The sequence below is a fragment of the Diorhabda sublineata genome, chromosome 7, assembly GCF_026230105.1.
Source record: "Diorhabda sublineata isolate icDioSubl1.1 chromosome 7, icDioSubl1.1, whole genome shotgun sequence".
Classification (NCBI taxonomy): Eukaryota; Metazoa; Arthropoda; class Insecta; order Coleoptera; family Chrysomelidae; genus Diorhabda; species Diorhabda sublineata.
Genome location: NC_079480.1, coordinates 29,934,885 through 29,959,190, shown reverse-complemented (window position 1 = coordinate 29,959,190; position 24,306 = coordinate 29,934,885). Strand labels below are relative to the sequence as shown.

General features: G+C 31.6%; 1 protein-coding gene across 1 annotated transcript in view; it reads left to right on the top strand.

Moving 5' to 3' along the window:
- The window catches only part of LOC130447078 (uncharacterized), a 450,284-nt gene that overhangs the window by 46,791 nt on the left and 379,187 nt on the right, over positions 1-24,306 (top strand). Inside the window, exons 3-4 of the mRNA XM_056783735.1 lie at positions 516-650; positions 20,826-20,984. Coding sequence (XP_056639713.1) covers positions 516-650; positions 20,826-20,984 — 294 coding nt within the window. The remainder of the gene's footprint in view (positions 1-515; positions 651-20,825; positions 20,985-24,306) is intronic.

Here is a 24,306-nt window from a genome sequence, read left to right as displayed (position 1 = left end):
AGAGTTTTTTGTTGTTTGGATTTTTTAAGTAGAATAAATAGCACAGTTAAAAAGAGTTTGAACTGTTGTACAACCCATTTTAGTACAGGCAAATAAGGTGAAATTAAATAATAAGTAAAATTTGTGCTCTTAAAAGAAAAATTGTTTATCTCATAAACTAACCACTTTAACCTACAAGTATTATACATTTTTGAAATCAGCTCAAAGAGGAGTATCCAAATTTTACATAAAAAATATGAAAAGTAATTTAAAAAAATAAAGGGGATGCTGCTAGGGGTGAGGGGGTGGCTTTTCCAGTAAGTTTAAATAAGCCATAATGCTTGCCCCTTCCAACATAAATTGACGTGTTTTTGGATTTTTTCTAAATACCAGTATTACAAAAGTTATTAAAGGTGGATACTTTTATCTGAAAAGCACTGTATATAAAATCATAAGCTGTACACTCGAAGTTATCCTCAACTTATTTCTTCTGCTATGGCAAGATTTTAATTTTTTCATTATTTTATTTATTGCAGTTAAACACCGAATTATCACAAGTTGAAGTAATAGATCTGGTAAACGACGGCAGTGGCTTAGCATTTGGAATTATTGGTGGCCGCAGCACTGGCGTAGTTGTCAAAACTATTATACCTGGTGGTGTAGCCGATAGAGTGAGTATACAATACAAATACTATTATTTTACCATGAAAATAGAATATTCCCAAAGACAATGTATTCAGAGAGTTCATAGTAATGTAGTTTATTCAAGATAAAAATTTATATCTATACTTTCAGAAGAAAAATATTTTATTACAATTACCCTCATAACAAGTTTATAGTACAAAAATCTTAAACTGCAATAAATTTTGTACATATACAGAAATTTGCGACAAAATCCTTTGGAATTTCTTTTAAATTTATTTGTACTGAAGAAATTATTAGTCAAGAAAATTTTGATATCAATTGCACTTTATAATTACTTGTCTGTTCTTCAATAAGTTTTAATTGTTTCGTTATCATCTGATTGTACAGAGATGAATTTAATTTATTATTCATGAAATTTATTTTTTTTATCGAATAAGTTGACGACAAGCTGTTTAGGAGTTGCAACGTGAAATTGTCGGCAGAAAGGAATTTTTGAATATAGTAGCAGATGTGAGTAGTAAAATCCTAAGTATTTTTACTTGAGGATGTGGCATTATTTGCAAGAATAAATTTAGGGAAAAAGAGTTTCTTGGGTTTGAGATAACTTATATTATGTCAAGACATTACTTTAACTGAAAAAAAGGAAAGCGTTTTTAATATAATCGATTTGAGATCAATATTGATATTTACCTAGATTTGATTAAGAATAAATATTAAATTTTTCTAGATTGTTAGTCCGGGTACGTGACGTTAAAAAAATAGTTTTTAAAAAGAAACATTATGTCTTTGATCGAAAACATATTAGCCCATGATCGTTTTCCTAAATTCTCTAATAAATTCTTCTGGAGCAGGTGCAAGTATAGCTTAGCGTATTCGAAAATCGATTTTTTTACGCTGATTACTCTTTCATTTTTACTCGCAAAATAATTGTAGACATTAAAATTGTAAGAAATCTTATGTCCTATGAATCTATATGAATAGATTTGAGAAAAATATGGTAAGAGAATATGTGAATAGGTAAATTAACCATAATAAGTTTAATAAATCTCACTGTGAAGCCGCCTTTTCCAAAATAAAAATGAATAACAGGGAAACTTTGTTGTGGTACCTTTCAATCCTGTTTGTACTAAAGGTGTGGAGGGAATTTTCAACAGAATTGGTTTATAAATCTAGTAATACACTAAAACAATTGATGGGTAATCAATCATAAGGATAATTTACTAGATTTGGAAAATAGTGGTATCTATGAAATTAGCTTTGATGATTTTGACAGAAAGTATTTTAGAAGATTAAGAGATCTGTTAATGTCTGGTTTAAAGAGCAAATAGCTTATTTAAAATATGGACAGGCCGAAAAATCGGGTATTGCCGAGCATAATCAAGAAATAAATACAAATAATATAAAATTGCTAAAAAATATATCCAATAATGAATTATAGATGCATTTTAAAGCATTGCAGAACAGTTTAAATAGGAATAAAGGACCGATTCTATGGTTTAGTAGTTGAGGAATTAATGTAAAATTTCCGTTGGAATTATTTCCCGGGAGTAATTTCATTGGTGGAAAAATGTAGTATTAATAGGTAGGTCGAGTGAATTGGTTTTAGTTTACCTTCAGTCTCTGAGGGCGATAACTTGGTTGTCGAAACACGTGTTAGTGAGTGTTGGCGAAGTGGTAGTGTGAACAGTGTGTTCAGTATGAAAATTACCAACGTTTCCTGAAATTTCGACTTATTAGATTAAAGATTTAGAAAAAAAATTCAGCCTTTATTTTAAGAAAACAATTTTGATTACTCTTTTGCATCTGGATAATATAAAATAAAGTGATGGAGTTATTGTTATCAAAAACAAAATAATAATCTCATTCGATCTTGAGAAGAATAACTTTTTATTTCGCCAATTCACAATGCCTCACGTCTTAAAATCTATGGTTTGCCAAAACCGCACAAACCTGACATGACACTTCGACCGTTTTTTTCAAGTATGCAAACTCCTTTTACCCCATTATCAAATTATTTGAAAAATATTTTGGAAAAATTTTATACCAAAACAAATACTATATCAAAAATACATGGGGTTTCAAATAATAAAAGAAAAATATAAAAATTCCTAACTAATTATTTATTTATTTCGTTAGATGTAATTTCTTTATATACAAATATTTCTACTACAATTGTGAAAAATATATTAATAACATAACTGTACAAAATTAAAGAATATACAAAAATCCCTCAGGACGAATTTATAAAAGCTATAGAACTTACACTTATAATAAAATACTTCAAATATTAAAATGAAATATATGAACAAATTGATGGTTGTGCTATGGGAGCTTCCATTTCAAGTGTTATAGCACAATTGGTGGTGGAAGATATTGAGGAAACTGTCCTAAGCAAACTTGATATAAATATTTCATTCCTTTTCGGTTATGTAGATGATTGCAATAAAAAATTTAATTCTCATCATAAAAAACTTCAATCTACAATCGAAATCGAACAATGTAATGAAATCAATTTTTTTGATGTCGCGTAATAACCTAATCTTTCTTTATCCCGGCTTCTTATTTCGATATGTTGAATGTATTTACTGGGTTTTTTCTTTTCTTGCGTTTCGTTGACTATTGATGTTATGTTTCCAAATTAAACATTATAAATGTATAAGACTTCGTTTTATTGTATATTAAAGAACGTTGATTGGTGTCAACTATATGTTCAAAGGATTGCTACTGCCCAGTCGGCTATGATACCGAGCATACCCCCGGCTTTGAAAGAGAAAACCTTTCAAGAAAATCAAGAAAAAAATGACAAGGAACGATAAAGCACAATCTAAAAAAATATAGATCTTTTCTTTCAACACTTGAGATACACTACACCAATGATCGCATTAAGAATTGCTTACAGGATACGATTATAGTTTTGTATTGTCAATCGGTAAAGGACACAGTTTTATACACGCACGTCGTAGAAGGCTATTGGAAGTCTTCACTTTCGCCACCCTGGCTATTCCATCAGTACTGGATATAGGATGCTAATTCATCCAAGAAGCCATTTGAGTGGGGGTTGATTATCTTCCTTTATTAACAACAAATCGCACACCTGGAGATTTTTTACACCTTTGCCCACAGGGCGCAGTTGAAGCTCTGATATATACTCTAAAGACCATTTTTTCTAAAAATGCTGTGGTAGTTGTTGAATCCGCTGGAGCAGGTCTTATCGAGTTATCTTGTTTTGACTTCTAACTGGTCTAGATCAGAAACAGCAGTCAAGGGACGTCCAATAAAAAAAAGTGAGCGGGCACACGGTGTAAGGTCGGGAGGATCGGACGACAAAGGAGAGATTAGGCGGGAATTAAGCACAGCCTTGGTTTGTGTGATAAATGTGCTGAATTGTTCAGAGGTTGAATATGCGTTTCCTGCAACTCGTTTGAGGTGGTGTTTTACGGATTTATGGCGTGAGTCGCAAAGCAGACGGAAAGAGAGATATAGCATTTAGATGCTTTGCTTTGATAGATGGATTTTCAGAAATTATTTATGCCAACGTCTTCCATTAAACAATTGTCCTCAAAACTTAAACAGTACGCTATAATACGTTTTAGTTTGGATAGATCGGAGTATTTTTCGAAGAGAGAAGATGACGAGAGTGAAGTTTCTACGTGTGTAGATTAAAACAGGTTAATTCGTTGCGATATTGTAGCCAACGACTATGTAAATGGGTTGGTAAACCAACCTTAATACCAGGATAGTTTTTTGGACCATAACTCTTAAATAATTATCTTGGCGATTATAATATAGACTCAAAAGGCCCAGAGAGCCGAAGATTTGAGAGGTTCTAGACAAAATAGATCACTTAGTAACCTTTCTCTTAAGGGAATTATTGATATTATAAGTTAATCTATCCGTTTGAGCAGTCCGAATTGAACCTAACATTTTTATGCTTTCGCGTGTGCTGAAATAGATGTAAGCGGTTTTGTCAGTCAATTCAATTCCTGCCAAAACTTCAGATGAATTGGAATCCCATGATTTCGGAAATGATTGGTGACTCCTTGGTAGTTAATTCGCAAGTTTCTATCGGAGCATCACGATTTTCACGCCATAAAATACGCTGAAGAGGTCGTTGTTCAGGATTGATTTAACACATTCGATACATTGTCTCTACACCTCCTAACCTAATCTAATCTCTTGCAATCATGTAATTGTATTCTCTGAATTGCATAAGTGTAGAAATCAAATCAGGTTCTATGGTTGCACCCACCATATGTTAGTTAATAACCTGAAGTGGTTGCATAAGAAGCATCGAAAACAAATCGTAATTTAGTAGTATGGCTGCTTTCTTTAATAACCCCTTGATGTGGCAAAAAATACGACTGCTGGCTATTTACATAATCGAACGGTTGACCTTAATACTTGTACAGCATATTTTGATGTGGTACGTGGCTGCGATGTATGTTGCGTACCCGGTAAGTTGGGGTATGATTTCTTATAGATATGATTATACGGAACGGGGTAGTAAAATTATTAAGACAGTTGACAGAGGTCAATAATGACGTGCACTAGCGTGGTTCTAAATAATGTTCCTGTTTTACTTTATTTTTTTAAATAAATTATATTTTATACACAAAGTCCACCATCAATTATTCACCGGAAACGTTCGGAAAAAACACGGCATTTGATTATTGAAAGAGGTGTTTCGTAAAGAACAAACAATGCTTTCGGGACTTGATGCATTTTCAATTTCTCTTACAGGCTTCATAGAACCAGAAATATGTAATAAACTATTGTGATGCCCTTTGCAAATTGTACAAGAACTTGAACGACATTGTTTTATTAAGTGACAGGGACGCAAACAGTTTATACCCAATCTGTTATTCTTTACTTCTTTTTACGATCATTAACGCTTAATTTTTTAAAATCTACACCATATAGTGTTCGTTTTGACAAAAAAGTCAAACATTTTGGGTAGTTAAGAATGATTATGGTCAAACATCTAATTTGCTTTTCGAGAGTTTCTGACGTTTTTACTATTCTCTATCGATTCTAGAAAGTTAACGCGATCTTTCAAAAAATCTTGTAAATTTTGGAGAGTTGGTTTGTCATAAGCTGCCTTTTCCTGTTCCCATTCACGCGAAGTAATTTCATCTAATTTTAATGAAATTAAATATATTAATAAAGTGTCCCAATTTTCAATGGGTTCTTTGAGAATTTTCAATTGTAAATTGCCTATGTGAATGAAATGACTCTTCGTTAATTTTTATTAAATTGAACAAAGCTTTTATTTGGTTTTGTATTAAAATGCGATTATTATCACATCTTTTGCAAATGAAATCCCATGGCGGTTACGTAGAAAACTCTTGGCTAGCAATAATTTCAAGATGGCCGCGAGATAAGCTTGCCCGCAGATAATGAAACTTTTGTATATCACTGATAGATTGATTTTGATGAATTACTGAGTCATATGAGCTCCTAAACTCGAATTAATTACCATAGTGACCCGCAATTAATACTGATAATTTTGTTACTGTTGAATACATTTAAACTTGCGCCAGTGTCGGATCTCACGGAATTATTACTACGACTATCGTTACACCCGTTTTTATTTTTAATGGATTCTTTACAAAATGTTTTCGCTGTTGAAATAACATAATTAAATTCACGGTCGAAATTATCACGTTTCTGAATCTGTTTGTCGATATCCATTGCGATTTGATCAATAGTTGCTTGAATTTGTTCGAACTCCAAAACAGTTTTAGGGATTAGCAAATGAAGAAAATATATCTTTAAATATCGCATTGATATTTCTAAACAATATCGATTTATGCAGAGTATTTTAATATTTTGATTTATCGATATTTTTACTACAAGGTGCTATTACCCAAACAAATGTGTAACTGTGGTTGCCACCGTTAAATATAGAGGCAGCACTTATAGTAAAGCTCAAGCTTTCTGGTCTCCCCGGCGGCCTATTGTAAAACCAATTTTTTCTGAAGTTAGTTACCTTCGACAGTTCAGGAGAAATGAGGTTAAATTTTCGCTAGAGCCAAAGAAACGGGTTTGGACCCTTAAAAAACCGTTGTGCCCTGCGTACTGAGTATTAGGGCAATCCTGATAGAAACAAATTAAGAAAACAAATAACACAGGACTGCAAAAAAATTTAATCAAGCTCCGCACTATTCTTGGTGATTCTTATGTAAAATGAATCTAAATATAGCTACCGTTTCCTTTCATCATCAATTATTTTCGGTGGAGCCCTGCACTTCTATTTTTACCACTTTTCGATAATAATGATAAAGTTATGAACATTGATTTAATTTGCAGGGGTAAAAAGAACTATTTTAGCTGAAAACAATTATAAATAATAAAGATATGTACCAGTATTTGGTGTTTGCTTTCCATTTATATCCTGAAGTACAGCTGTCTCATCCCAAAAACCAACCGTACTACGCCAATATGCTTGCATTTTTCTTCCCTGAAAATCCTTTCTCTATCTCAGCGATGTTTTGATGGAAACATTCCCTGTGTTCATAGGATACTGCTCCTACATTTTCAGTTAAAAAGTCCAGGTGCGAGTGAAGGAAGTCACATCCCATGGCTTTGTACATTAACAGCACTTCCTCCACATAAGAGACATATTCATCATTTTGGGTTTCATGTCCAATTTTTATGCAGACCAGTGTATTTAATTTTATGGATTCTACAAGTTAAGTTACTCCTAATTCATTCGTAAATTAACCATTATTTTATATTGTCTCTGTTATAGGTATAATAAAATATAATGATTGTCGCCTCGAAATCTAGAAGAAACTTCTGAAATATAAATCATTCTCAAATGAGCTAATTATTTTTCAAAACCATTGTTGTTAATACCAGTCAAATCCGATTTTCGCACCAATTCTGTTTTATAATTGGAACATTAGCTACATTATCCCTCCTATTAGTGGATTTTGACATCTTCACATGTGAAAATTGTATTTTTCTTTCTACTATCTTCCAATTGTCTCCTCTATTATTTATTCCCAGGATTGCTTTTTTTGAGGGTTATATATGGATTACGATGTGCTAATATAAAAAGTAGTTATTGGATCTATCAGACGCTGAAAATGTTATTCCAGGAAAATTAATCTCGCTATTAGTAGTTGTCTCTAGTGTGTTTACTCTGAAGTGATTTATTGGACGTCTATTCCGCTTCTTATATAATTGACTTCTGCTTTAGGCTGTATCCACTATTTACATTCTTTTCGATGTTTTTTTTTGGAGCTCATAACATGCACAAGCTTCAATCGGGGCTTTTATTTGAACACATGGATCTCAAAATTAAAGAAGTTTCATAACATTCTGGTAATAATGATGGTGAGAAGGTTGTTGAATTTATGGATGGAAGTTGATTTTTCTGAAAGACTTTTATACTGATAATTAAAGCAAAAATATTCCCTAACCATTCCAAAATATCAAAAATGCACAATGTTAATATTCAAGTTTCCACTTCTGCCGGCACTCCCGGAGTGCAACCCGTCGTTTTTTTTATTGGTTGAGCTGATGCCTTTCAAATAAAAGTATTGTATCACATGATCATTACCACTTTTTTACCAAAATCTTGATACATATGCTGTACAGATTGTGTACTTTCTAATAAAGTGGTATTTTTCAAGTACCTCTAAATCTAGACCTAATGGCTGGACAGACGCCTCATTTTGGCCAGATATTTGAGTAAAAAGGCCGGACACCCTACATTATTGAGGATTTTGTCCCAGTATTAGTAGGTACGACATTTTTAACTGGAAAAACGTCTTCCCTTTAAGTTTAACAATAGAACAAAAAAACTTATAATAATTATTCATATTTTTGATTTACCGAAACCTGCTTTAAGAGATCGATTTCTTTCAAAATGAATTTGTAAAAATCCTCAAATGCCAAATTTTTCAAATTAAATTCTACAACCAACATTTTGGCAACTGTGTCAACATATAATCTGTTGCGTTCTTTCGTCCATTGCTGACCTATCAAGAAGAAAGCTCTTTCAACGTTTGCATTATGTCCTGGGATAGCAAAGTAATACTGACAAGTAGTTAAGATTTCTGAAAATCATATTGACTTATCATTGATTTAAAGTAAGCTACACAATTTTCATGTGCTAACAGCTTTTCGAAATAAACGTTCAAAAAGCCTACATATGTCCAGCTGGGACCATCCTCATACAAACAATATACTAATAAGAAACTTATTTGAGAAATATAGGTATCATCCTCACAAATAGACCCCAAATGGTAAACTTCGCTCTCGTTTTGCACACGCAATTTTCAATTCCATTGAAACGAGGAAGGATTTCAGTTTTGGTCTCTTTTCGAAGTCACAATTTTACGAGAATATAGAAGCAATATAACTTTCTACCGGTTGATTCTGCTTGTCCACTGAGTAATAAGTAAACATAGGTTTCACCAATTTAAATTCAAATTTTAACTCGAAGTTTGAATATTGAGTGCATATAGTTGACTGATTGATATACATGACATAATTATGTTTCTTGATCTATAAAATAACGATGTAGGAAAATTATTATCTATGAAAATAGCTCGAGAAAACTTATGAATGCATTAATATGAAAGAAAAATATGGCGTGAATACAATACACACATTCCGAGCTAATTTGAAATGTCTACCGTTGCTAAACTATATTCATTCTCTAAATACGATGATTCAATTTTCTATTTGTTCAAATTTCAGTGGAGGCTGACATAAAAAAGTTTTATATACGAGTACTTAATATTTTGTTTCAAGCAAAATTGGGCGAACATATTCATTTTAGAGATAAAAGCTTGTTTTCTGCTAAAAGCCCATGAATTGGAATTGAAATGAACATCTATCGTAGTTCACAGTTGATTTTCTACCATACGTATGCATCTTAAGTATTGACCAGGCAAAAGTTAATCCAATAAGACTGAGGAATTTCCATTCCGTCAGTGGCCTCTTTAATAGGGGCTCTCATTGCTTAACACGTCTGTGTTTGTAATTCTAATCAATTATTGTTATGTGCTTGTCTGACTAGGAACTTCATAGATTTGTATAGATCAGTATATTCTCTGCGTTCCTCTTTCCCTCTTAAAATGCATATTCTTTAACCTCTCCATTTTCTTTCCTCTAGTTTTATTTATAAAGTTTTTTTCAATTATGCTGCTATTACTGCATTCATCTTCTTGAGGTTTCTCATATTCATATCGTCATTAAATACACTTTTTCCTTATTTTGATTATCAACTGCTTTTGTCTGTGTATGGAGATGAACTGAAAAGATGGAACGCCGTATCAATAAAACAGATCAAACACCCATTCTGAAAAGACGACAATGAGACAGATACACATTTTACAAAAAGCGAAGTATCTATGCAACTGTGAACCAAAAATAAATAAAGTAATATAATTAATGCCGAGGTCATTCATGGAGAATATATTATCTTCATCACAACATTTCGAAACATCATGGTAGGAATCAAGATGAACGGGCTTATCATTAGAGGGAGATAACTAGTGAAAGATCAGAGGAGGAAAGGCAGAATTTATGACCCAAATACCTAAAACGTAGCATCATTCTTGTAGCAGCTAATTTCGCGAAATGAATCGCTAATTCTAACTAAGTTTGTACATTTAAACTCAAAACTATTTCGTGGCTCATTTTTCATACTCATTTTGCCCTATATATTCGCTTACTCATTAATATTTGCTTATTGTGTTTTCGCTTTTTTGTTGATATTATTTGTTAATTTTGAATAGTATCTATGCTTTTTTGTTATAACCAAAATATTGAATTAACAATATCCTTTTTTGACAAATCGTTAATTTATTCGTCAGCGTTATTTGGTTTCATAATTATTTCCTACCTTCAATATTCAGATGCGAATCAAGTGGAATATTCAACAGTGCGATTTTAAAAGAATAATAGTTTATTTCAACACATCAGTGGCACAGTTCGAATATTTAACAATTTTGAAATTTTAATCAAATGAATACTAAGGGTCGGGTCTTCTTTTTAAATTGGGATTGAATATATTCTTTTTCCATTTAAATTATGATTTCACTGGAGATTATATTTCAAACATTATTATGAATAATTTCAGAAAATTAATGGATTGAAATACAGCTTCAAATCAAATGTAATGGGTGAGCAATATCCCCCATTCTAATACAATTTTCAGTGTTTGTCTTTGGTGATTACTCACTCTCAACTTGATGTTACTGGCCGTGAGTCAACTACCATAATGAACTCTATATAAATTCTGTAAATTAACAAAAATTGATTATATTTATTATAAGATCTCAAAACTTAATAGAACTCCCCATCATTATAACTTATCTGGTGAAACACAAACAATTTTCTTTCTTAAGTATGTATTTCATTATTCACAATCGTTTTTCAAAGTAAATGCCATCCAATTAAATGACTTAGTTTTACAGGAGGAAATGCATATTCTGAAATAATGTTTAAAAGTTAAAATTTGAAATGAATTTTCAATCATCCGGGTTAGTTCAATTATTGCGACTGTGACGGATTATAAAAGTAATTGAGAGATAAAACCTCAAGAGACTCTTTCGACGACTTTTCCGAGTAATATAGAGCTCGCCAAAGATAAATTGAGCAAATGTTTACATAGAAGGGGAAGGTAATTTTTTCAAGTACCTTCTTCTAATCGGTTGTTAATGTTATAACAATTATTCGTGTCAATTCGATTTGGCTGCGTTTATAGCTGCTTCTTTATTTTCAATATATTTCTCTTGTCCTTTAAATCTGGAAAATATTATACATTTCGCTGATTAAATCTTGACGACTTATCGTTTCAGGTGACAAATCTAATTTTAAATATTTTGAATACTTTCTTCTTCTTATTATTATTACGTTAGGACTAGGTCCTGTATTTTTATCAAGGGTTTGCCAGGAGTAGTTAGGATGCTGAGGACCAGCTTTCATACCACCTTATAGGTGGTCGTCCAGGAGGTCGAGTTGTGTCTGGTTTCTTTTCCTTTGCAATTTTTGCTAACCGTTCATTTGGCATTCTGTCAACATGGTCTCTCCATCCTCTTCTGCGGCTCCTTGCCCATCTTACTACATCCTGAATATCGCACATGTCCCTTATTTCTTCATTTTTCTTCCGATCGAGTAACGTATGTCCTGTTATTGATTTCAGAGTCCGCATTTATGTTGTTCTTAGGAGCCGTTTAGTGGTTGTGTTCTCCGCTCTAGTTTCTATTTTGAATACATTACAGTTATTATTGCGACTTCACTGGAACACTTTCCTAAAAACATCTATAAGATTTCATAATAGTTATTTATGTAATAAAAGCGAAAGAGCATTACTAAAAATCAGAAATATCACTTTTTGCTTGAAATGCGTTGTTTTATCTACAATCACTTGATACATTGAGGTTATTCTCCAATTATTAGGGTAGTCTTGGTACGAAAGTAATGGCGGATCGAAAGTAACAAATGCTCTGTAGGTACCTCCAACAGCCACAACCGAATCACGTTAGCGTTGTGGTGGTGCCTCCTTCGCTTGCATTCAATCGCCGCGCATACATAACATAAATGTGTCGGGTACAAAAGTAACATGTTACTTTTGCCCCCGTATTGATTTGTTACCTTTTTTTTCTGAACATTATTATGTGTGTATTTATTTTGCCAGGATGCTGCAACAACGCATCAGAATTATCACACATACAGATATATAAAAAAATTGAAGCACCAAAGACTAGCGCCGAAGTGGGTTATCCTTGCGCCAATAGAATTTTTAATAATGTTGGGGAAAAATGTCTAGAGGACATTTTGATCGAGTGCTCTGGAGTTTAAGGAGGAATGGTTGACGGGTTTTTTGAAACAACACTCGAGCTTTTATTGGAACACACCTCAAGTAACAAGCATGTCGCGAGCCTCGAGCTTCAACGAACATAATGTGAGTAAGATTTTTGATAATCTTGCTGTAGTAATGATCAGGTATAAATTTCGACCTGGAATATGGATGAGACAGGGTAGACAACTGTTCAAAAACCTAGTAAGACTTTAGCTCGAAATAGAATTAAACAACAGACAACTGGATGCAAAATCATCCTAGTCAAATAATGACTATCCATAACATTCCTGGCATTGTTAGAAAAGCATTTTCTCCTTTAGTCACCGATCGAAATGCAATTGCCGGATTTATCTCTATCGATATAAGTCTATTTGATAAGAATATATTTACTGCTGTTGCTTATACACCATCGTCTGTTCCTGATCGGTCTTTACAAATAAACAGTGAAATTCCATTTAATGACGTGTTGACTAGTTTTGATGCAACGTCCACCATCCAAGTTGATCCGGATACTCCAGTTGATAATCTTTCAGCATCGAGTGACCAAATTATCGAGCCTACAATGATTTGTCAAATATATTGTCATCTAATCAAGGATCCCATTCGCCTACACCAGGACCACAAGCGGCCCGTCTGTTCCAAGTAGAGGACGTAAAAAACGTAAGACAGCAATGTTGATGGGCACGCCTGATTAAAAACGCAATTGTGGATGAATACAAAGAAAGAAATAAAGCTAAGAGAACGGTTTTATCAACTGAAACTTGAAATGGAAAGTTTATTTCTACGAAAGGGAAGGAAAAAAGTAAAAGAAAAACTGAGAAGGCAGCTGAAGATAAGGTAAACAAATCAGACGACGAAGATTGCTTCTGTCTCGTTTGTTTAGATACTTTTGGTAATAGCCAGCCAAATGAACAGTGGATTCAACGCCTTTCATGTGAATTAGGGTCACATGCCGAGTGTGGACATGATGAATCAAATTATATTTGTTTCAGTTGTGAGTCCGAATAAATAATTTGCTGAATTAATTGTTTTATTTACGAAACCTTTTGGCCTGTTTCTTTCGACCCACGACATGTTTTGTCCTGTGGTTTCGGAAATAGCAAATACCGATTTTTTTTCTATGATTAAGGTTGCGTTGTAAATACCATAAATGGAATGTTTAAATATTTATAATCATTTTTATAGAATAATCACACTAGAAACCAAGGTAAAAGTACAAAATGCTACTTTTGTACTCGGTTTCTCCTATAACAAGTACAAATTGATCTAGTAATTTCAAAATTTTTAAATTTGTCTGTTTACAAATGTAAATTCAAATGTGTTTGTATTTTTTGTAGTTAATTACTAATTGCTATTGACAGCACACCTAATTTTGAAATGAAATTATTCAAATCACAAACTTCACTACAACTATTGAAGAAATATTAATTTACATAGTAATTCAACATTCAAAGTGTACTTTGTACAGTCAATAATCATGATTCCACACTCTTGATGAGTATAAGGTCTATAATTTGATTCAGTATCTAGCCCTTTGTTAATGTGAAACTCCCTACTTCTCAAGGCAACGTATATTAGGTGAAAAAATTCTTGTATATTTTTTATAACAGGGAAAATTATAATTCTTCGTGTTTTGGAATTAGGAATGGTATCTATTAGAAGAGGTTCTTTATCTTTAATATCTTCACTGATTTTTACCAATTCGTCAGGTCTACTGGCACCAGGAATTTCGATAATTTGAACAACCTATAATAAATGAATCTCTGTTAAACTTCAATATTAAAAATGATTAAATTGTAGAATTCCCATCGTTTTATAAGTGTGCTTCACATAATAATCTGAATATTTCGCGTTGTGGGAAAGTTTTTGACTTTTTACATAATATCCAACCTCATGTTTCCTTGAAATGTAATAAAAATTTCAAACTGACTGAAGTCAAGACCAATTATGTCGACAATGACAATTTTAGTGCCTTGGATATTGCGGAAAGATAGACAACAAGTACAAGTTGATGCAGTGAACGGGAAGGAAGCTTTCAAAAAATTTGTGAGATAAATCAGTATAAACCCTTTATAACGCATCATACCACAACGTAATGATACAAAATACAGCAATAAACTAGTCTAGGTTCGCCAGGATATACTCTTGTAAGTTATACATTAGATCATGTATTGAAAAAGTTTTAAAACAAACTTTAAATTGACTGATGTGGTAGCCTTAACTAGGTAGTAGAGTATAACAAAGTTTACCGTGATATATAAGAATGTTTAAATAGAAAAACAATTAAAAATGTCGTCACACTCTCTACACAAGAGACTTTAGCGCATTTTTTACTGTTAGCTATTAGTAAACATCAACAAAAATCTTAATTCATAAATGAAAGTTTCTATGAAAAATAAAATACTAGAGATAAGAAAAAAATTGTTATGTTAAAAAGTTTTTATGGGAAATGTCACATTTTGGTTATTTTTATAAATTTTTCACTAATATATACAAGAATTAAGTGCAAAACAACTTGAGTTCGCTACATGCTTCCTGTCGCTGCTACAGACAGACGGATGCACAAAACGCTACTAATGGCGCATTTTTTAAAGAAAAATACGCTAAAAATATTTTTAATATAATGAATTCTTCTTCAATATTTTTAAAAATCTCGAGGAAAGAAATATAATTAAAATTTTTATAATAATATTCAGAAAACTACAAATATTGCCATTGAATTCGGAATAAATTATTATATTTATTTTATGGATTCTTCTAGTCAAAACACCGTTTAGACTCGAGTTATATTTCAAAAGTAAAGATTTACTTTTTTAAAAAAAACTTTATTTACTCGATGACTACAACAATAGGCAATAGAATGAAGACTAACTGAATAAATGAATTAACAAACATTAAATAAATGGGAAAATGCTGAATACAGTAAAGTATAACAAAATGATAGTTATTATATTAACAGGATGTCTACATATGTCTGCTGATAACATTAAAAATATTCTCAGGTTTTTTGACAAAACTGGAAATTCTGAATACAATTAAATATAAAAGAAATAGTAGATATTTGTTAACAGGATGTTTCTACATATGTTTGCTGATAACGCTAAAAAATTGTCACTGTCATCACTTTATTATACAATTAAATTATGTAATTGTCTCTATTTGACTCTCGATATGTAGGAATTAACTTTCCCTGCGTGATTATTTTGATTCGAAAATGAATTTTTTTCACCAAATTGAAATATTTCCGGTTAAAGAGCAACCTCAAATTAAAAATTTTGAACAATTTTATTAGCAATTAGATGAATTAGATACTAAAATATATTTTTTTTATCTGTCGTATTCTAGAAATGTTAAATTCGTGGCACCGCTGATGTATTCACAGAAGTTGCTGTCGTATTTTCTTCTTGGTCTACTTTATCGAATGAATTACTGAATTCCGATGCATATTCAAATTGGGTGCCCGTTTTCAAATATTAAGTGAGTGGCTTCGTTAATTGAGTGAAGTCTTTGATAAAACTCCTATAATAACGTATTAGTACTGAAAATGTAATGTATTTCTCGGTAAAATTCTTCAAAAGAGTGCAAAACATTAAAAAAAGAATAACTTTGTCCAGCTGTATTTCTAGTTTCTTTTTAGTTTCATTAAATTTAAAAAACTAATATGATCTGAAAGAATTATATTGTTTATCTATGCTATTTTCCTTAAATATTTTTCAATGCTTTATTCATTAACGTTGAAGCCTGTATTAGTAAAAGCAAAAATATATGCATTGCGTAGTTTCATTAAGGATTAATATCGTGTCCTAATGTCTTCTTGATTTATACAAACTTTTGTCATATTCTGAATTGGATGTCTATCTTCTCTTGTTCTTCCTCCAACTTATCGAACAAGAATTTCTTTCCATCGGTTGGATTCATCCAAATAGAGCTACCCCATTGACTTATTGATTTTGAATTCATGATTTCAATATTTTTTGTTGAGTTACTTTCTAACGCATTCTATATGACTAAGGGTCGGTTCTACAAACCAAGTATATAAGCTATAGAATAGAAGATAACTTATATTATATTTTCATGAACCAGAGATTTCTAATCAAAACTTTGTACAAGCAACAATAGAAAAATGTGGGTACCTATATAGAAATAAAAGTTAGAAATTTTGTTTCATTTTCATTCCAAGAGTCTCTTTCCGACAAATTTCAGACTAAAACTTAACAGTTTAATTTTGTATCCAGTCTCTTGTGAATTCTAGTGTGATTATGGAAAATTTAGAAGGGCCGCGTAAACGTCGAAAAATCGTTCCTTTAACACTGGAGAAACAACATAAAAAAAGTGTTTCAAATTATTTAAACATATTTATTTAAAACTGTTGCTAACAAAGGGGAATTAGTAGTAGAACACTGGGTGTTGAGAAATTTATGATTTACAGAGTTATCAAGTAAAGAAATGTGGCGAATTTCAAACAGCACGTAAAGGAAAGTCAAAATTTCAAATACAAAATCATTCGAAAAGAAATTTTGAAGGTAAGTACATGTGCTCTTCCTTAGAAAAGAATTTACGACAGTAGATGAAGTTATTGCCACGAGATGAAAAGGATCACCTTGTACTGAATCGAAGCATACTATGGAAACTAGCATACTAGAAAAAAAAAGCACTATAAAAGAATTGAGAAACCAAAGAAGAAATATATTTTATTGAGATGAAACAAATAAATTTTTGCAAGATGAAACTGTTGTAGACAGGCTTCTTTAAATAATTTATATACTGGTATAAATCCATTATCAATAAATCAATCTACTCGTACCGGTGACTAACATGAATATATGAATGCTGATGTCTAAAAAATATTTCGAACAAATGATAGACCCTTCTCCTAAAAACTATGTAATAGTATTGGATTATACATTTTACCACACAAAACTTTTAGAAAAATTGACCTCATCCAAGTTGTTGAAAAAATATTTACAGAATTGGCTAAATTCAAAGAATATCAAGTTCCGTTCGGGTTCCGTGAAAGGAGGACTGTATCCTTTATGTTCCTTGTATAAAGAGAAATTAAAAAAATATGGAATTGATAAAATTGCAGAAAATCGTAATAGGACGGCGGTTAGATCACCACCAAAGCATTGCGAACTCGATTGAAATACTCGTAGTATGGGCATAGATAAAGGAAAAAATTTAATGTAAAAATAATTTATGTTGAACAATTGTTTTTGAATCCGTAAATAATGTCTGAAAGTTGGGAAAAGACACTTAATTATACGATTAAAGCAGAAGAGAATATTAAGTCAACATTAGTTCTTTTTCTAAATTTCAGTTCTGATTTGCAAGAACTATCTCTACTTATAGTGGTTGTTGCGATTCAACATACTGTAAATACCATAATCGTTAAGACTTTCACAATTTTATGAATTTTCAGACAATGACAAATTTCGAATGTCCTTTGTACCTTTAAACCCCTAATAAATAACTCTCTCTCTCCGCAAGAGACCAATCGTTAAATTTCTAAAGTGTCACTAATAACTTTCTCTCAAATAAACACAAAAACAATTACTATTGAAAACTTTTGAAAACCTTCATTATACTTTTACAAACTATTCCAAGTCCATCTGGTTAACTCTTATACAAACAAAAGAGAAATTTCAAAAAATCTGTTTGAAAAATATAGATTCTTTTTATTGCTTCACGGCAATTAACACAAAATATTACCACGATATCGGGATACTTTTAACCCCCATTTTAGCCCATATAAATAAAATTTAACATTCATGCACGAGACAGTAAGAGAGCAGAAAGTAACACAGTACAGAACAGTGAGAAAAAAGAATCCACAGTAAACAGAAACTAAACATACAGTGCGCGTTAAAACTAACGAACTATATCTAAATCAACTTAACGATTCTCTCTCACTTATCAACTCATAAAAAATCTTAACCTTACAAACGGGCAAAATTACGATTTACCTGAATAATCAAAATATTTCTCGCGTTACGACGCAACATAAAACGTGCAATTTTCTGTTACTTCGTTCAAGAATAACCGGAAAAATATATATATAAACTTCGCTATCTTTTGTAACCAACTATATATCACTGTGGACATTTTTGTTGATTTATCTTGTTGCTTATTTTGTACATCGATTTACGTGTAATATTGTCGTATTTAAGTGTTTTTATTAAACGTTTCTTAAAATTACGACTGGTCCTTCATTCCGCAACCTCGTCGTAGAAAACAACACATCTACTTGGGTGCTGTAGTGAACGACAAACACGACAGTCCACTTCATCCAACTAGTTCATTAAAATCCCCCAAGAGTGGTGAGTTTTCATATGAAAGCTATCATCTATGAATGAAGCGTTGTTTAGAAGTCAAAGTTTGAACCCATATAACCAGTATGAGACAATGATATTAATATACTTTTTTTTTGAAAAATAAAGCATTTTATGAAAAATTGCACTTTCTACCTTCCGCTGATTAAAGTTATAAGCAGGTTCAATGGGTGAAAATATAAGTGTATATGCAATATATCCATTATATTTATACAAATGTTATTTCACACAAAAATATCGAGGTGTAACTTGAAAAAGTTACACCTTATAAACCATCTAATAATCTAACCATCATTACACCATTTAATAAAAGTTATACGCCTATGGAATAAAAATGTTCAATAATTTTATCACTCCCTCATTCATGAAAATAGATTAAAAACTTTTGAAATTCAGCGAATATAATATATACTATAAAGTTACTCTTGCTTAATATTAGTCTACCGTGAGTGACAGCTTCGATGCTTTCGATCTGTTACCTACCTATAACTTCGAAAGTAAACGATCCCGCAGAGTTTTTAAAACAAAACCGTTATTTTTAAAAATGGCTGCACACATCGCAATAGAATTGGATATTTCTCATGGAAATTCCAGATAGATATAAAGTAAGATACAAAGCAGATTTGAAAATATCGATTTCTCAAATTCTGTTATTTTCAGTGACAGTGGTTATGGTCACATTATTGTTGCAACAGCAGTTTTACATAATATTTCTATTGAGGGAAAGGATGGAGATCCACCAGGTGAAATACATTTGTTATGGCTGACTTGTCTTCACTAAAGGTCTATAGGCCAATTGGCCAACACCTTCATTTTGAAAAGTAACTGCAGCTGTTTTTCCCCCAGCGTTTCAATAGCTATCGAAACAAATACATAGTAAGCAGCTCTCCATGATAAATAAATTTAAGAATGAAAAAATAAATAAACACGCTTACTAGCATTACTCTCAAAATCAGATTCAGATCTCTCAGCTGCAATCCCAATTAAAACCAACACCCTACTTATAAAACTGTTAAATTAATATCTGTATATGGGACACAACCAGTTTCATAACTTTCCATTTTAGGTTCTGTGTGTAATTTTTTTTTTTGATTTGCGGGAGAATCCCAATTATTCCGTAACATTTTTTCTACCTGTGCACGAAATAACATTAAGTTTGATTGTAACCTTATTCCACTCAGCTGCTTTTGTATCATTGGTTACGAAATCCGTTTACTTGCATTCTAGAAATTATTTGAGTTCTCAAAATTCCATGCAACTTGAATTTATAAGTATCAATAATATACATGAAGTTCAACCAGATCCACGAATATGTGTATTTCAAGCTTTGAGAAACTATTGTAACTTTTTTATCGCTTTTTCCATCCATAGGAGCTTTCGCAAATATAACCATACACTTCGAAAAAATGTTAAGGAATACTTCACTTTTCCTTTAAAAGATTAGCGCTAAGTGGAACTAAAAAGCGTAGTAGCAGAACGACCAGCCGTTTATTCCTGGAATAACTATAGTTCTCTTGTCGGCATATTTTATACCACGGGTAACTTAAGGTATAACTTAATCGTGGGCTAAAAATTCCAGTATTTACACCTCAATTGGTCACTAGGTCACAATATCTCCATTTTGAACTAACACCACTGATTTTTTTAACCCGCATGGGACAGTACCATAAGCTCCAAGTTGTGTATAGATGGACAAAAGGCCGGTTACAATATTTGCATTAGTTGTAATACATACATGAAATGCATCATGCATACATGATATTTTCATGATATGTTAAGTCCTTCATCATTTATTCCAATTTATTCTTATTACATATTTGCTGAAATAATTTGTGAATTGGTAAGACCGAACGTGGTAACGATAGGTGTTTATGATTTTGGTTTTTAAGGTCCGCTTTGTTTATTACTTACTTTGAACATTTGCTGATAACAAATTATTGAGAACTCCAATGCTAAATTTGCAAAATATCATTTTATAAGTAATATAAAATAGTTTGAAAACTTTCTAACTACGTTATTAAACTGTTCCATTCATCTTTATATTGCAGGACGGTAGACTTCAAAGTGGAGACCATATTTTACAAATCGGTGAAGTGAACTTGAGAGGGCTAGGATCCGAACAAGTTGCTGCCGTGTTAAGACAGTGTGGTGTCCACGTCCGATTGGTGGTTGCTAGACCTATAGAATCAGCCAACCTGGAGTTTCAGGTAATAAAATATGATATATCACATTTGGTTTGTTGAAGTTGAAAAGTTGAGCAAGTTGAATTTTGACTATTAACATGAATTAGGATCGAGTGATATCATTAATCTGTCCATGTGGAAACCCTTCAATTCTGTAAAGTCCATTTCGAATAAATACTCTTTTTGAATTCGTAGGATGTTTTACTGGGAGTTTCTAAGGAATATATTCAATAAGAGTGAAATTCTAATTGAAGTATACATGTAATAATAATAATGTAATAAAAGTTATCTATTAATAAACTTGTGTATACAACTCAAGTTTTTTTGAAATTTAGTTATCATTAATTGAAATTTAATCGTGTTTTATATGGTTAGGTTAGGTTAGGATGCAAAAAATTTGGAAGTGAGTAGATAGCATAGGGAAAATTTCCGATCGAACGAGGGGTCGTATGAGAGCATTTTTTCTACGTCACAGCATGATTTTCACGTTGTCTACTCACTTCCGAATTTTTTGCATCAAATCCCGAAACAGTGTTGATGACTTTTGTTAAACAGTAGCAATAGTTCGAATCGTTTTATCGGGAACTATGATTTATTTGTTCATTTTCGAAGTTGAATGAGTGTCGATTTTTCCATTTTTCAATTAATGATAAACAAGATTCAAAATGTTTTAGTGACATTTATCACAAGTTAGGTTAGGTTAGGTGATTATTATACCCCATATAATATGATCATATTAGAACTTGAAGTTTTTATTGATATTGAATGTATTCTTTGGAAAATGCTCCCAGTAAGGAGAAAAATGTCAAAATTTAATTATTTAAGATTCTACCGAGAGAATTATGATATGAACTTATGAACATTTTCACGCATGGATAAACATATTCTTGACTGCTTACTTCGAATTCTGAGATAAGTTTTCTTTACCTTTCAAGATTTAATTACTTTTTCGGACTGAAAAGCGATTTTTTAACAAAAGTAAACTTTTGAAGTTCGTTACAACCAGTTATCTCACCAATTTCTATAAAAAACTCGTTTAATAAATAATAAGTGAAAAAATGATAAAACTTAATTTACACAACTTTATACCATTGTTAACAGAATCTTATACTAAAAGATCAAAATACATTCACATAATATCTTAATACTCGTTTTCTTGTCTACCCAGCAACTGCCTCTCGCAGGCTTTTCGTCCAATTATTATATGACCCCTCTTAAAATGGATTCATCGCGATGTCGGTTGGCACGAACGAAAATAGTACCAAACTAGTAAATTGAAAAAATATATACATATATACATATGATGTATCTAAATCGTCTTTAGATTCAGGTTTCTTTTAATTTCAAATTAATTTTTTATTATAATTTTTTAAAGACACATAAAAATTTGACATTTCGACCTGTTGCAGTTGACAGCGTCACAATTATACAAGGTATTTGATATATGATTTTACTCCCTTTATTATTGGGTGTTTTAGATTTTAGTTTAATGAAATATTTGAATAATGTATTATGTCCTTTATGACTTATACTTATATCACATTTGTTGAAATAATTCGATAGTCGTTAGGAATGTACATATGTGTACATTGTACATATATGGTTATGAAAAAGTGTTTTATATTTTGATGTTCAGTTTCTGCTTTGTCTTCTAATATATTATAGTATCAAGTTACCCTTTCTTTTCTAAGCATCTAAATTCAGGATCTAAAAAGAAAAGGATAAACAGATACTATAATCTAATGAGAAACGAAACAGAAACTAAACATCAGAATATAAAACGTTTTTTCTAATCATACCATACCGCATCACCCTGTATTTGATGTGAGTATCGAAAAGTACTACCAGTCTCTTTTTTATCAAGCATTCCCTTCACCAAAAATCATTAGTTCTTGAAATATTTTGATTTTTCTATGCAAAACAATGATTATGTACCTATTTCTAATCATTTATCATCTAATTATTATTCTGTTTTCAGGTAGTCTTCTAACTTAACTCGATCAATACCTTTATGTCTTAATCCCAGATAATTGTTCCAAATATCTTTCTGTCTTTATTGTGTCTTTAAATGGATCCTAGTTTGATATACTTTTAATTTCTTTCATCTTAATATACATATATCAGCATATTCGAATTTCTCTCAATTTTTTTTTTCAATTCTGAGATGGTTCGATGTCATCTGCAAAGGCCAAGGTTTAACACAGCTCTTATGAGAGTAGTTTTTACGACGTGAGTGAGGCTGAAATCAAAATATGGACACATGTAGTTTGATATTTTCTTTGGAGTATATGAGACTTTTCAGTCGGCAAGCAAATTGTTTTTAAAGCCGCTCAAAAGTACATTACCAGAGATAGAGGTTTCGATGACTGAAACAATAGTACTTTCTCCTCAACTTAAAGTTGACTTACAGAAAACAAAAGTGGAAATGGTGTAAAACTAGTATACATGAAAAAAGAAATGACAGAAATATCTATAATACTATTCCATTTTCCAAATTCCCATATGTTAATAGGATTTTATTGGTCTGTTGATGAGAGCATTTATTTAATTACATATGTCATTAGTGTCGCGTCTATCATAGGGATTATTATCAGCTCGTACAATTTTATCAGTTGGTTCAAATAATATTCTCAAGACAATTTACCACTCTTGTTAAATGTAGTTTATTCGACAACACAATTCATGTCCAATAAATTCATGCTCATGACATCTAACTGTATATAATTATTACTACTTACAGACAAGGCGAAGTACGAACATGATGATTTAGCAATTTCATTAGATTTATAAACGAAGTCTTAGTTGCAATTCTTATATAATCTTCGCATATAAAACAGCATCATTTTATGACATATTGTTGATACTCAACCCCACCTAACCTAACCTAACTCAACAAAACTTGGATCGTTACCTTATAAATGTACTTTCTGTTTATCATTCATGAGAGAAAATACATTTCGTACAAGTCTATATATACAATTATTATTCTGGATGAGAAACAATTATTCGCCCTTAATTGAATAATGTCGACTTTGGAGTACATCCGAAGCTGTTGCAGTATTACAAAATATTTGAATGAAACTAGGCAGCTCTAGAATTCAGAATTGAGATGTAACAAGTCATCAATATCGATAAATTAATGACTAGCGTTTTGCATAATCCACCTCAATTAAACTTTTTTTATTCTCACGGTTTCTTGTTTCCGTTATTCTGTTTAAGACATTTGCTCTAAATAAGATCACTCTCATATTTTTCTTTCCAGACGTTTATCACTTTTCTACCGTTTCAATCCAGTTATTCGAATATATCCCTAATACCTCATTGAACAGTATTAAACACATTGTTT